The 16,264-nt window shown below is 43.0% G+C and overlaps 1 protein-coding gene across 2 annotated transcripts in view; it reads left to right on the top strand.

The window, feature by feature from the left end:
• The window catches only part of SIPA1L1 (signal induced proliferation associated 1 like 1), a 355,295-nt gene that overhangs the window by 281,790 nt on the left and 57,241 nt on the right, over positions 1–16,264 (top strand). For both annotated transcript variants that reach the window (XM_069488451.1, XM_069488458.1), the window contains 2 exons: positions 387–661; positions 8,764–9,033. In XM_069488451.1, the coding sequence (XP_069344552.1) occupies positions 387–661; positions 8,764–9,033 (545 nt within the window). The remainder of the gene's footprint in view (positions 1–386; positions 662–8,763; positions 9,034–16,264) is intronic.

Genomic DNA, 16,264 nt, shown 5'->3' on the forward strand with positions numbered 1-16,264 from the left:
CCTGTTTGCACGTGACCCGATGCTGCAGCCCAGCCCATCCGGTGGTGGCGTTGAAAAGAGTTGTTTGATTAAGTATCTGCCGCCTTGAGTTTTATAAAGGCAAAATGAATAGCAGAGTATGGTTTCTCTTTGCTGCCATCTCCCTGTAGGTCGCTGTTAGAGGTTTCCTTGTAACTTCAGGGAAGGCTTTGAGCTTTTTGGTTGCAACAAATATGTTCCTTTTGACCTAATGAATAGAGACTAGTGAAGGGGAAATAACCAGACTGTTCTTCAGCTGACAGCAGGGTATTCAGAAATAGCCCTGCTGGCACTGTTTTTCCAGTCCCTCGTCCACCCCTTAATACCCTATTGCATTAAACCACAGTATCTTTTATTTCCTCGTCTAGTTTGTTTCAAAAGGTTGTGAATCAGTGGAGATGACTCTGCGAAGAAATGGGTTAGGGCAGCTTGGCTTCCATGTCAACTACGAGGGCATCGTGGCCGACGTGGAGCCCTACGGCTACGCCTGGCAGGCAGGGCTGAGACAGGGCAGCCGCCTGGTGGAGATCTGCAAGGTGGCAGTGGCCACTCTGAGCCATGAGCAGATGATCGATCTCCTGAGAACCTCCGTGACGGTGAAGGTCGTCATCATTCCACCCCATGATGACTGCACCCCGCGGAGGTAGGTCTGAGCCGGCACCTGTGGGGCTGAGCGTGGAGGGCAGGGTTTGTGTCCCATGGAGCACACTGCTTCCTAGCCAGTGCGGGGGTAGGGTGTCGTGAAGAGCAGTAGGTTACATGCAGCGCTGAAAGTCCATCGGTGGAAAGTCTGACTCAGGATGCAGCTCCCTTTCCGCGTGTGGCAAGCCGCAGCTGGAGAGAATGGCTAACTGAGACCATTCCCAGGTTTTACAGCTCTGATTTATAAAGTTGCCATTACAGATAGAGAAGTCTGGTAATATCCATCTTAAGCATCTTGCACCAGTAGCTGAGAAACATTGAACACTTCACATGAAAAGACACTCAGCATCTCAGTCAGTCAGATTTTCTTCTTTTGTGTTCCACGGTGCTCTTATTCTTTTCTATCTCCCATCTGTACCCAATTGCTGTTCAAAGCCCAGAGGACTGTTTTGGCCCTTGCTGGGCCGCTGAATGTGACTTACCAGGCTTTTTCTTAAGTGCATCTGCGTGTGCTGGGAATTGGCTTCAGATGAGCTGGCCCTGCTTGTGATGCTTTGGCGTTTTGGTTCTAGCCTTTTCCCAAAAGGAAAGCCCAGGAGCTCCCTGTCCCTCCTAGCTCCTGCCAAGCCAGCAGCATTATTGAAGATTTAATTTCTCTGTCTCTGGGGAAGTTCCTTGATGGAACAGATTTAATCAACTGTTTGTCCTTGTTGCTACTTGTTGAAAAATCTATCTATTTTCTAAGAATTTCTCTTAAGCTTTGGCAATTCTTAGGCCTTCTAAAACCAAGACAATGTTCTTTATCTGCTTCTCCCCAAAAAAATGACTGGTCCCACACTTGAGCTCTCATGGATTTATGAATATCAGATGGTGAATTGTAAATTATTATGATGGATTACTTGTGTTCTTTAAAAAGTAAGCAGTGGCTGGGCACAGTAGCTTAACACATGTAATCCCGACACTTTGGTAGGCCAAAGTGGGAGGATTGTTTGAGGCCAGGAGTTTGAGACCAGCCTGAGCAACATAGTGAGACCCTGTCTCTACAGAAAATTTAAAAAATAGCCAGGCACGGTGGAGTATGTCTGGAATCCTAGCTACTTGGGAGGCTGAGGCAGGAGGATCACTTGAGCCCAGGAGTTGGAGGCTGCAGTAAGCTTTGATCACATCACTGTACTCCAGCTTGGATGACAGAACAGGACCCTGTCTCTTAAGAAAAAAAAACTAAGCAGCTATATACATATATAATTTTTCAACAAAAAGTAAGTGGCAGTGACAATTTAGGCTGGGCACAGTGGCTCATGCCTGTAATCCTAGCATTCTGGGAGGCTGAGGCGGGTGGATCGTTTGAGCTCCGGAGTTCAAGACCAGCCTGAGCAAGAGTGAGACCCCATCTCTACTAAAAATAGAAAGAAATTATATAGACAACTAAGCATATATACAGAAAAAATTAGTCAGGCATGGTGGCGCATTTGCCTGGAGTCCCAGCTACTCAGGAGGCGGAGGCAGGAGGATTGCTTGAGCCCAGGTATTTGAGGTTGCTGTGAGCTAGGCTGACGCCACGTGGCACTCTACCCAGGCAACAGAGTGAGACTCTGTCTCAAAAAAAAAAAAAAAAATGACAATCTAAATGTACTTCAGTTCTTCAAACCAAGTGTTAACAACCAGACTTTGCTGGAGATAGTATTTCCTAATACTACTTACTTACCTCGTAGATGGCCCAGGGATCACGTGTGCACGTCAAAATATAGTGAAATACCTTTGGCTGATAGTTTTAAGAAGTACTCTCTTTTGGACAACTGGATTTCCCTGAAAATCATAATGTATATTCAGAGCTTTTTATTTTAGCTATTTTGAAATGGAGGGAAATATTCAGAAACTGCCCTACACACATACCCTGCCTTGGTTAACCAGGTCTAATGACCCCTATTAGCCTCTTCTGGTTTCCACAAGCATGTCTTCATTGATGTTAAGCAATGTGCTGAACTGTGATTCATCTCCACCTATGCTGCTCTGCTTCCCTGGTCTCCTTCTCTGCTGTCTCTTGGTCTCTCTTTCAAGTTGTCTCCTTTATTGCTTCTAAACAGGTAGTTATTAACTAGAAAGATAACCAAGCTTTGTAAAGTTTCAACCTTAATTACATACAATAAGGAGCAGTAGAGGCTAGTCTATGGACTATCTACTCAAAAATGCAGCCCCTGGATCTCACCGTGCCATTTCATCTGCTCAGAGGTCTTGCCTTATTTCTGGTCTCCCAGGTTTGTACAGGGGAGAGGAGAAGGAAATAGGTTCGTGTGAATGTGGGTGGAAAGGAACAACACTACTAACACTGGAATTGTGAATAGTTGTGACTAGAAAGATGGGTCAGAGGTGGCCCTGGACAGATAGCTCCATGCAGAGGAGGTACACTAGGCTATTGTATCTTCTGCGGAGTGTCGGTGAAAATAACTAACATTTCCTGAGTCTTTTACTTTAATGTGCCAGGTCCTAGAAAAAGCACTATTATGTGAATTAGTACATTTAATCCTTACAGCAACCCTGGGCAGTAATAGTATTGTTATTTCTGTTTTGAAGAAAACCAAGACTCAGAAAGGTTAGTAACTTCTTAAGCTCCTCTGGCCAATGTAGGTCTAACTTCAGGGTCCAAGATCCTGTCACTTTGTATGCCCAGCACACAAATCCTTTCCTTATACACCAGAATAAACAGTGATATGCTGGTAAATTGGCTTTCTGTTGGGGAAAAAGCCTTGATCTGTAGTGTTTGCTGATTCCCGTGGTGCAGATACTCCTACTGTGGTTAATTTTAAGCTACCAGCATGGCGTCCCTGCAGGCAGAGTTGGGGTAGATGGACGATCAGCACCACCACACCACTGAGTGGACGTGTCATATTTGCCTAATCACCCAACGCCACTGTGAAGCGCTCGGGCCATCCTCTTGCGGGGATGGGAGGCTGGGGGTAGGGTGAGTGCACTACACAGCTCCATGGGCCTGGAGCCACACCTGCCCCTTTAACTGCAGTTTCCATCTGAAAAGCCACTGTCAGACCTTCTGGGCAGGGCAGGTGGGAGATGCTGGCATTGATGCCTTCAGAGGCCTAAAAGCCAGCTCCCCTCTCCTGCCTTTAGAAATGACTTCAAAGGGAACAGTCGAAGCGTTACCACCTTGTTATAATTTTCAACAAAATAGGATAATGCTCTTCTGTCATTTTTTTCCTTCTCCTCCGCACTTAACACTCCCACCGCTATTTTCCTAGCAACTAATTACTCTGTTCTTTGACTAGTCACTCTCTTCTTTGTCAGCCATGACTTTACCCCCAGAGCACCATCAGGAGGCAGGACAGGCCTCTGGAGGCACGCTGCCCCCGGCCCTCGGCCGTGTGTGGTTTTAGGGTCTCAGGACCCGAAGCGGCCACAGGCACCTGGGGACACAGTGACTGCATGTAACACAAACACCACGGGTTTGTATGTTCACATGGGAGAGTCATTCGTTTTGAAAAGGCAGCTTTTTAAAAAATATAAAGCCAGTTTAGCAATAAAGAAAAAGTGGTACTTAAATAACAAATGTAAAATAGGGCTCTTTTCCCCGTTCTTAGACCCCTCTAGGGATTGCTTCCAAACTACAATTTTTTTAAGAGACCAAGGGACAGGGAGAGAACACAAACTTTCTGCATCCCTACTGTGTGTTGGGCATTTTCCTTTATATCCTTTATATCCTCGTGGCAGCTTCATTTCTATTAAAACGATGAAGAGAATGAGGCTGGGGGAGGTTCCTTCACTGCCCAAAGAGTGCACAAGACCAGCTAGCATGACATTGAGGGGAGCAGTCCTGTGGACTTCACCGGAAGTGAGCTGCCCCTTCTGCAGGAGGTACCCAACCTGTCACCCCCATCTGTCACCCCTCTGGGGTAGATGACCAACGTCAATATATTAGCGTCTATGACCTCTGAATCTTCAACGTCATTCTCTTGACAAGATGAAAACACTCGGATGACAGATTAAATGTGATGTTCTGGATGGTGTTGCATAGGGCCAACCTTTATTCTGTTGAGGGCCATTAGCCTGCAGTTTTTAAGGAAGGCAATCAAGGGCCATTCAACATGAAGAGCTAAAAACAGACAAGTTACATAAAAAGACCAAATTACCTTTTAGATAAGAAATGGTCTCAGAGTTTTTTCTTCCTTTTAAAAGACCAAGTATTTTAAAGTGCAAAACGTACTACTTCAGAGCTAGAAGGGCTATTAGAAATCATCTGGTTCAAATCTCTCATTTTTTAGGGGAGGAACTTTGGTTCAAAGAGGTTAATGTGTTTTTTCCAAGCTAGAGTCACGTGGCTTGTGGGGACAGAGCCATCTTCAAACAGACAACTTTGCTGACTGGAGAGCCCAGTGTTGTGATATGCTGTTCAGCATACTGGGCCTCCATTTCTCTGTATTTTGTAGTGCCTTAAGGAAAAAAGGAGAGAGTAATGAGAAATAAGAAAAAGAGAAACACTAAAGGCTGAAAAACAGAATAAGGAGATGGAGTGGCTTTTCAATTAGTCTATAGTTTCAGCAAGTCACCGTTTGTCACTTTTAGCACCGATGTTGTAATTTCTGCTGACCAGACCATAGCTCTTCAATTGGGTTTTATAAAAGTTGTTGAATTTTCCTTTTTGTCATAGGCTATGCCTTGTGTGAGACGTGATAGTTTCTAGAGGGTAAAGGATGTTTGGGGACTTGGAGTGGTTTAGTTAGTGACTAAAATAAAACTAACCTATAGGTGGATTAATTCTCTCCAGTTCTGCCACTTCCTGGCTGTGTAAACGTGGGCAAGTTAATCTCTCCAGGCCTCCACATCCTCAACTATGAAGTGGGGATAATGACATTAATAGCATCTACTTCATGGAGATGCTGCAACGTGGCTAGCTTAGTGCCTGGCCCATTGTGAGTTACAGGTATTATTGGAGTTACCATTCTTCAACACCAAATTTTACTTAGAATAAGATAATAAAAATCCTTTTGTGAAAGTTTATGCATGGCATTGAAAGGCAGCTTTCCTCTGTGTTCTTCAGTGTCCTGCCCATGTCCTGATTCTATGTGTCATTCTTTCGTTTTGCAGAGGAAAGTCAGAGACCGGGAAGCGAGTGGATTTGCCCTCGCCGGGAAGGGCCATAGAAATGGCAGGTGGCTGAGGTTCAGTTCTGTGGAACCTTCTTTGCTTTCTCCTTGTCTATGAATGAGTCTTTGCTCCCTCTCCAGGCTTAACATACTATGTTCCGCTGATGTAGGATACACAGAATGCTTCTAGCTATGTGTAAAGTGTGGTAGAAATGAAATACAGACTATAAGAAAGACAAAGTCTTTGATTAAAGGGATGGTTTAGCCAGTTTTAGTATTAAATGTTATGCGGTTTAAAAGACTGCTTCAAATCGGTTTTGAAGAAGAAAGCTTAGCAATTCTCAATTCCAAATCTCTCATTTTATAAGAAACAAAGGCCCAAAGATGAAAGCAGCTTGTCTGTTTGATATTGCGTCACTTGCCTGGTGCACAATGACTGGAAGCAGCTCATGAAGTCACCTGTGCAGTGTCGCAAGACAGAGCCTCAGCGCGGAACTTTCGGGGGAGGGTAGTGAAAGGAAAACATGGCCCAGGTGGAAATTTGGGGGAAGTTAGTGCCCAAAATACTTTATTAGCAGGCTCTGTGCATGTTCTGGTTCCTAGCCACCAAGAAGAAGGGGCATAGACGATAACAGATGACGGCATTCATTGAGCTGCTAAGTTAAAACCGACCGTTGCTGCGGAGAAGCAGAGCTAGTCCTGATTTTGAGCAGGAGAGAAATTTTTTCATGGATTACTGTAAATTTTTATCAGTATTCCTTTGGCAAAGTATTACATTCTTGCATTACATGTACAAATCCAGAGTACTAGATCTTTATATTTAATGATATGCCCTGGTCAGAAATGAAAGACTCCAAATCATACTGTATCTCTATTAACAATCAAAAAAGTATTACAATGGCATATTTTTGTCATAAAGATCAGAATCAAAACTAGAAATTATATCAAAGCCTAAGGTAATATTCCCTGATATCACACAAAAGGGTTTATGGCATAAGAAGTCATTAACCACTAAAAGTAATGTCAAATGTACCATAAAGCAATTGTTTTACAAACTACAGATCATAACTCTCCAGTAGGTCATGAAATCAGTTTAGGAGGTTGCACCTAATTTTTTTTTTTTTTTTTTAGTGAAACATATTAATTCAGAATATAGCAAAATGGGAGATGTCAGAGTAAGGGTGAATATGTATGTGTGTATGTGGTTGTGCTGTATCCCGGTGTAAAATATGTTTCTTACTTGGGTTGTCCTCAAAAAAGTTTGAAAGCCATTGGCATTGAAGCATAAAAGAGACACAATGGAGCCTTGGACATGGGGGTCCCCTAGGCTTTTGGGGAATTGGGGGGACAGTGGTAAGGAAACCCCCCCATCCTCCGCCTGGGAGGGAGGGCTGGGAGATGCGGGTTGTGACTGGGTAGGGCAAGGATGCCAGCAGACACTGTTTGCTCCTGAGCATGTGCTGTAAAAGTGGCTCTTCCTGAAAACAGAGACTCATGTAGACGTGGGAGAGGATGCATCATGGAGTACACATTTGAAATGTCAGAGGTGGACCCTGAGACACGTAGGCAAGATCATGACGGAGTAGCACCTTCCATTGTCCTTAGTCTCCCACCAGCCAGCTCCATAAGCCCTTCCATTCTCTCCCCGCCACCTTTCACCTCCCCCCAGCCGCACCCCCACGTCAAGACTAGGCCTTGGATGTCCTTGGGACTTGTGCTGTCCAGTGCGGAAGCCATGAGCCCCACGTGGCTACAGAGCACTTGTGTAGCTGGTGCAAAGTGAGATGTGCTGTAAATGTAAAATGTATGCCAGGTTTAGAAGAATGTAAAATATCGCAATAATTTTTCAGCATTGATTACATTAAAATGATGACATTTTGAGCATATCGAGTTAAGTAAAATGTATTATTACATTTATTTCTCCTGTTTCGCTTTTTGCTTTTCTAAAATTACATTTGTGGCTTGAATTCGATTTCTATTAGCGGCTCTGATTCTGGCTTTCCTTACACTACCTCTAAAGTGCCTCTTAAAGAGCTATTTCATAATCACTCTGTAACCTCTCCTTTCCAAATCTTCTTACTTGTTCCCCAATTTTTGAAATTCCTTTAAGAAAGGATATCATTTTTTTTTTTTTTTTACTTAGTGATGAAATTTAAATGCACAGTTTGAGTTAATGCTTTAGTGGGAATAGGTTTTTTTTCCCAGTCATTTGTCCATCACTCAAGTTAAGAACTGTTAGAACCTCCCCTGGTTGTTTGGGTAAAGGCAAGGGGAAATGGGCTCCAAATTTCCCAAGGTTTGGGGGCTGCGATGGTGGCACCAAAAGGGGCTAAAGTGACAAAACATTTATACCTGCCATTACTTTCACTCAGGCTGCTGCCTGGGGACAGCTCTGCTGTGGGAGGTTCCTGGCTTTGGAAGAAAGAAAAAAGTCTGATTTCACATTTTGCTTTTGTTCCATAGGGATTTGATAATTGTAGTATTTCTATAATTGGGTTTTTTTTTCCTCCTTCTGAGCTAAATTTGGCTCTCAGTTTGGATTTCCCAGCTTTTCCCCATTTAATTTCTTGACTCTCAGAATCCCAATGAATGTAAAACTGCGCAGCCTTTTAGATTCCAATCATAGCATGCAGTGAAGGATGTGTAGAGCCCATTGCTTTTTGCCTCCGAGGCCCCGTGCTCTCAGGGATCTGCCCCCTGTCACGCTGTCCTGGTGGCCTTCCCCCCTAAAGTCTCAGTACTCTGGCTCCCCAGGGTGACCATGGGTCCCATTGTTTTTTAAAGCCCCCGTATCTCAGACTCAACAGTTAGGATTGAGTAAAGGAAAATATTAGTGTCATACTTCTGGGGTTCTGGTTTTTGAAAGGAAAATAACTCTAGATTGAAAGATGGTTTGAAAACGGGATGCAGTTTTGGATCCACTTTAAGTGTTAATGAGAATCAGTGTGGTTTCCACCAACGATGAAAAGCAATATTCATTATTGTCCCCACCCCCCTCTTCCCCCAATAGGAGTTGTTCAGAAACCTACCGCATGCCAGTGATGGAGTACAAAATGAACGAAGGCGTTTCATACGAATTCAAGTTTCCCTTCCGAAATAACAACAAGTGGCAGAGGAATGCCAGCAAGGGACCCCATTCACCTCAAGTCCCATCCCAGGTGCAGAGTCCCATGACCTCGCGGCTGAATGCTGGAAAAGGAGACGGGAAGATGCCTCCTCCGGAAAGAGCCGCCAACATTCCTCGAAGCATCTCCAGCGACGGGCGCCCCCTGGAGAGGCGGTGAGTGTGCCTTCAGAGGTTGGCTCTGTATCTCTGCCCCGCGTTTCAGTAACACAGATGCACAAACACTGGCTTTAGGTCTTCGCATCTTTTACTAGAAATCAAGAATTAAAACTGAGATGCTTGCCCTAGTGGCTTTCAAAGCATGGTAGCATTTCAAAGGCATGAGGATAAACAAATATATATTCCAGCAAAGCATTCGGCTCTGCACACTCGTATTTGTGCTTTGCTCTTTCATTTCCATGTGATCATCAACAGAAATCATCACTGTGTACTTAGCGGCCATATGGATTAGAACTTAGCAGACTCTGAGGTGACAGTGACCATATTATCATCTTTGGCAGTCTTCGTTGTTCTGGGACAAATGATATGATAGGAGCAACAGAATGCAAGTGTCTGGTTGACTATCTGTGTTTGTATCACTTTATTAATAAAGAATAGTGAGAAAGAGAAATTATACAGCTTAAACATATTTTCCACTGCTCTGAAAGTAGGAAAAAATAGAGAGGAGAAGGCATCCCACAGAACTGGGTTAAAATACTCAGTCCTGAGTAAAATAAGCAAAAGAGAAAGAGATGAGGGATCCTGGAAAATCAGAAACCAATGTTTGTTGTCAAATTGAAAATCATGGTAGATTCCTTTGCAAACGTTAACTGGTTTACTCTCTGCCTTTACAAAGATGCCCAGCACTTTTGCCTGGTGTTAACTGTGAAATGCAGCACTTTGAACTAGAGTCTAGATGTAAAGTTAGAGTAGATTAAGTACTTTCAAAGCATGAATTAAAATTGGCTATAAAATTATAAATAATTGCGCTATAAATTTAGTTCCCCTGAATTGTGTATGCTAATGAAGGAGACAGTTTAATTGAATAATCTGCTAGTCACCGGCCAGAAGAAGGCAATTTCTTCTTTCTGTCCATCCTCTGTCCTTTCCCCGTCCCATCTGCTTTCCTTGATCACATCTCAGGGTGTTTTTGTGGAAGCCCTTAGAGCCGGGAGAAGTCTGTGTTTCGGGAACTGTGTTGGGCAGAAGGAAGGGTTCCTGTCGGAGCCAAAACGTGACCCTGACTCATCTGAGCAGCAGGAACCGAGTCCAGCAAGAACAAGGTGCCAAGGAAAACGGTTCCCAGATATGCATAAATAATCCTTGGTCCAGTTTGGGAGCAGAAAGCTGGAAGTTTTAGAAACCACACTGTGAAGTCTTTATCTTAGTCTAACTTTCAGGCTGTTGCATAAAATGTTGTCACTTAACTATTTTAGCATACTAGGATACCACGTAGAAATAATTTAATTAAAAACAAATAGACAAATAAAAAAATAGTTGTCTTCCTAAAATTCCTCACTTAATCCTGGAGATTTATTTACAGAGCCTTGCTATTTATCTCAGTAAAAGGATCCTCTCCCAGAGTGGACCACGTTGCCATCTGGACTCCTCACTGGCGTTATGTTTGAGGAGGAAAACATCCAAGAGATCTCTGAGTACATTCTTTGTTCTACACATTCCAAACTTGGCTCTCTCTGAGGTGTGTGTGAACTGGAATTCTTGATTTGGCCCACATTTTGAAAGATGAACCTAGGAAACCATTGTTTAAAGAAGGACCTTTTTTTTCCCTCCTCTCAATGCTGTTTTCTTTCTCTCTGGAACAATCAGCAGGCTTTCATAAGTGACACTGGTTTCATGTCATTTCCTTTCTGCAATATTCCATGTGATAAAATAGCAGAATGTATCTTGAATCTATGTTGAATTTAATTTCTGCAACAGAAACTAAAGCTTGTTGCTGAACATACCTCCAACAGTGAAAATATTTTTTGTAGCTAAGTATCATCTTTCGATGGGAAAAACTTTCAGTGCTAGAGAATGCATAACTCCTTTTTTTCCAGATGGAGCTCCTTGAGTTCTAGAGGTTATTTGTGCATGTTCTTGTGTCTGCCTGTCATCTTAACTCCATCCAGATAAAAGTGCCTTTCAGTGAGTGCCCACACTGTGAGACTGTAAGAGTAGCCCATGGCTCTCAGCCGCAGAGATGAACGGGGCAGATTGCCAGTGGTTTTCAGGGAAATTTAACCTCTATTTACTGCCCCTCCCCCAGGCTTCTCAGTTTCAGGTATACTTTGAGTACACGAGACTAGGATTTCAGGTCTTAGGGTGGAGGGTTTAGATAACTTGTGAAATCTCAGTCCTTCATTTTCAGGATAATAGTATAATCTGGCTCATTTTCATTTTGAAGTATATGGTAATTAGATGGATATCCTTCTTTTGTGAAAATTTGGAGTTCAATTTCCTATGCCATCACTCCTCATTTTTAGTATCAATATTTTTTAAGTTTTAATTTCGAGGCATAAATAGAAGGTACTACAGATTGAGCATCCCTAATCCAAAAATCCGAAATCTAAAATACTCCAAAATCCAAAACGTTTTGAGCACCAACATGATGCCCAAAGGGAATGCTCATTGGAGAATTTAAGATTTCATATTTTTGAATTAGGGATGCTCAACTGTAAGTATATGCAAATATTCCAAAAATCTGGGGGAAAAAAAAAAAAAACCACAAAATCCAAAACACGTCTCTGGCCCCAAGCATTTCGAAAAAGAAATCTTCAATCTATGTTTGAGAAACTTTGTTTTGCTACTGCAATTTCGGGAATAGTTGGGAATAGAGTAGACTCATGTTATTCGTTAGGAATATTTCCTGAGTTCATGAATCCCCACCTTCATAAAGTTCACCGTGGAATATAGTTTTCTTCATGAAATGTAGTAAAATATACACCATTTTCAGCATTCCCTTTAGAGTCTTACTGAGAACAAAGGACTGTACTGGGATATGGAAGTGAGGAGTCCGGGGACACTTCTTGTCCATTCGACTGTCGTCCCCTGCGCACCAGCCCTGTCCTGGGTACCATTTCCATTTGTACCTGGGAACTTTATAAAGTATAGTATGGAGCTTTCAGATGAATCATAAATAGTCAAAACAAATGGCAAGCGCCTGCCATACCTTGAATCTTGCCTCACCGATACTGAGACTGAAGCCTGCCTTATAGTTGCACCATTGCATTCATTTTCCTCCCCCAGGTTGGGCAAGTTGTGTTTAACTGTGGAGACACCAGCTGTATTTAAGCTTAAGGTAGCAGCCACCTCAAGTTTACTCTGCCCGTGCTGCACAAATCTGCCTGATTCATTCACCATGGCTGGATCCAGCATGGTCCGTTTTGTATGAAAACATTAATTTACCTCTTACAGAAGCATACATAGTTTTTCTTTAATTGTCTGCAATATCCCAGGCTTAAAGGTCATTAGGCACAATTTTTTAAAAATATCTGTGGGTTAGATTATTTTTCCTTTAATACCAAGATCAGGATATTTTATGACATACTAAAATATGCTGGTGTTTTGCGTTTTAACAAAAATTCTTTAGTTGGGTGGTCCTCTCTATACATTGCTAAGATCAACTGACACAGCAAGAACTGATGATCCATTTGCCATCTAAGTAGAATAAAGTCTAATTCTGTTTGGTTTGAACGTATATGTTTTATGCTCTCCGGGTGGCCACTTTCTGATTATGGAATTTTATAGTATTTGTGAGAGTATTTGTTAACTGAGTTAACATTTACTCAACAGAAATAGGTAGTATGAACGATCACCATTTTGGCCTCAGATTTACCTAGCGTTAAAGAGTAGGATTGAAATAAAAATAGCTGACTGTAGCACTGAAATTGATACATTACTGTGTTGAAACATAATGTGGGGTCAGTAATAAAACCCTGATCTGTGTTAATATGCTCATAAAAGTTTAGCGATTTGAGGGGCTTTGGATAAACAGTAGACATCTTAGCAGGTAAGAGAATTTCCTTTTCTCCTTTTCTTATGTAAATATTTGATGTTAGATCTCACTGAACCATTGGTACTTTTGAGTTTTGCCTGTATGCCTCATATTCCCCTTGTACTGCCCGTGTTTAGCTCTAAGCTGGATGGGGGGTCCTCTGTGTTTAGTTTATGCCCTGTTACACGGCTGCGTTTGCAGCCCCCTCGCCCCTTCCTCAGCAGACACCAGCACCACACAGGGTGTGACGGTTGTGCCTGGTAAGTATTGTCGAAACAAACTTCAGAGAGTTCTTCTCTCAGATGGCATAGTGGTCATGTGCTCATTGCATCTTTATTTTTAAGGAAAATACTTTCTAAATTTGTTATTTCATATCGGTTCTATGCTAATCTTCCACTGTGTCATTTTCTGCTTTCAGACAAAACAAGCACCCATTTAATTTTTACTCTTCTTTTGTTTAGAATACTAGCCGTGGTTAGAAGTATCAGGAGTTGTACCTTTTAAATACTGTCTGCCTGGATCCCAGTTGTGTGACTTGATGTGAGGATCTGTAAATCATGGAACTTCAGAGCTTCACTGGGATCGCTCTGGCGAGATCTCCGCTGACTTCCATCTTTCTAAAACTGCTGGACGTTGTTCCATCATTAGCTTATTGGATACCATCCACTATTCCCTCCTCCTTCAAACTCTTGTTTCCTTGTCTTCCAAAACTTTACTCCTGATTTTTTTGTGTCGTCGGCTCTTTGCATCTGTCTTGTCACCCCGAAATTAGCATTCCCCATTGCATCCTCATTTTTCTTTGAATCTCCCACGGTGCACTTTCTCTAGATGGTTTGTCCACTTAGTAAGCTCGACCCTCGTCTGTACGTGGGCAGTTCCATAACTGATCTGTCTTGCCTTGGCCTCTTTTTCACTTGTCATATTCACATGCCTGACTACGTCCTGCACTGACATCTGCACTTGAACGTAGTGAAAGTGTCGCACACTCACAAGTCCAGACCCACTTGACCTTCCTCTGCCCCTCCTTCCACCTTTTCCTCCTCACGTGTTACCCACATTGGTGAATGGCTTGAGGGTCCACCCGAGTATGCAAAGCAGAGCCAGGATTCATCATCAACTTCCCCTAGACCCTCATCCCCATCTCCACACACATTAACTTACCAAGTCCTTAACTTCTGTTGAGTTTCTCATTTTTAAGCTTCCTCTTTATCCTTGCCTTAGGAGCTCTCACTTTGCACCAAGATTCTTTTTCTTTCCTAAATCGTTGCCAGCAGCCTCCAGATTCGATTACGAGCCTCCAACTAGAAGGGCAATCTAATGAAAATGGAAACTGTCCTCAGGCTGTGCCTTTCATTATAACCTTCTCTGGTTCTGCACAGCCTTCAGGGTCAAGTCCAGCTCCCCAGCAAGTGTGCTGATGTGGCCTCACCGCTCCGTGTTCCCCTGTCTCCATCACCCCCACCTCCTGTCTCTAGCATGTAAGTGGCTCTCTGTTCTCTGGAGGTGCCGCGTCCTCAATGCCTTTTTCAGGAGCTGCACTGCTTGGTTCACCCTTTCTCTCCCTCTTTCGGCAGCTCCAGTCCTGCCACGCCTCCTCTGAACACCCTCCTCCTCTCTACCTCGATTCCCCTCTGGGAATGTTCATGTCGCCAAATGCCTTCTTCGTTCATAGAATTGATTATACTTCACTTTAATATTACCTGTGCATTTTTCCAGCTTAGACTTATTCATCTTTGTATCCCAAAGACCAACCCCACAGATTCCAGCATTTAATAGGCTCCCAATGAATTTTTTAAAAACTTTATTTAGTAATCAGACCAGGAAATCCTATAGAGTAGTTTACTATCTTGTATTCACACTTCACATGGGTAGTCCAGCTTTCCAAAATAAGATGGTGATGAGCCTTTAACATCAGAAGGGCTTATTTAAATAACTAGGGACAGCATTTAATCCAGGAGAAAATAAATCAGTGTCTTTTTATAGAAATTAAATGATGGGTAAAAGCAAAACACTTTGTAGTCTGATATAGCTATAGCATTAAAGCTAGATTTGAGTAGAATTCTTTGGTTTTTGTTGGCTAGGTTTAGAATACTCCTGTTTTTAAAAGTGCATTGCTGGTAGAGCTTGTCTAAAATTGACTCAAAGTGAAATGCAAGTTGTTCTTGATTGACTCTCCTTTCAGAGGTTTTAGCTTGAAAAACTGAATTACGGTGTTGTATTTATTTGTCAGCCAAGATAAAGGAAGAGAGTAGAGGGCCATCCATACTTGACTTAAAGTCACCGGACTCTGAAGGCTCCATTTTCCTTCTCTGCACGGGATCTATTGCGCTCTGGCATCCACAGCAGGATTAGAGTTGATGTGATTTGCAAATTCACGTTAGGTGGTATTACAACCGTGGTTCCTGTTCAAGCATTCAGGAAATGGACACAGCAGCTTGCGCTTGGCATGCCTCCCAGTTCCCCCTCATTTACAAACTCAAGAGGCCGGGAAGGAGAGGCTGATGTCCCAGTGTGGTCCCCAGCTCAGGCTCCTCAGTTGCTTCCTAGTTGTTCTTCAGGCCTTGAAAGTGGGTGTTCTGCACTCAGCCCAGGAAAACATTCCTACAAGGGCTTCCTCCATGCAGGGCCACCCACGTTTTAGTGTAACCCACCTGAAACCTCCTAGAGGCCCCAGGGGTGCAGGCTGTGCTTTCCTGGAGCCTTGACTTGCATTCCAGCTGCACCACATGGGAGCGTGTGGCCATGTGTAAGTCCCTTACCCCTCTGCGCTCTGTCCCCCTGGATCAAATGGGCACCAGCCCGCCTCTGAGTATCTCTTCGAAGATGAATTAACTAAGACAGGTTGAATACTCTTTATCCGAAATGCTTGGACCAGAAGTGTTTCCGATTTTGGATTTTCTTGGATTTGGCAAATATTAGCATTATACTTATTAGCACCAGTTAAGCATCCCAAATCCAAAACTCTTAAATCTGAAATGCTACAATGAGCATTTCCTTTGAGTGTCATGTTGGTGGTCAAAAAGTTTTGGATTTTGGATTTTTCTTGGACCAAATCTGGCCTATAAGTAAGGTGTAGAAGATAGTAGTTGTTGTCACCATTGTAATATTTTAGGTGTTCTTCCAAACACAGCAATGTGAAAGTGAAAGGCGGGGAACTTGGGTTGAGTATTGTAGGGATGTGGGTAGAGCTTCCCAGCCTGGGCTGATACATCAGTGTTCAGCCTAATCTCTGCTAAACAGGTGGCAAGTCAGTGTTTCCACGAGCAGGTTGTGTTGTCTTTAGTAACAGTGTCATGGTTAAATTTGGTGAGTCAGAAAGGATGAATTCAGGATGCCTGCTATGCTGAAAGCAGTCATGGTGAATTGTGCAGTTGGAGAAGTTGTAGGAAATTCAGTAAAAACCATCTATGCCAA

Source organism: Eulemur rufifrons, chromosome 2, assembly GCF_041146395.1.
Source record: "Eulemur rufifrons isolate Redbay chromosome 2, OSU_ERuf_1, whole genome shotgun sequence".
Taxonomy (NCBI): domain Eukaryota; kingdom Metazoa; phylum Chordata; class Mammalia; order Primates; family Lemuridae; genus Eulemur; species Eulemur rufifrons.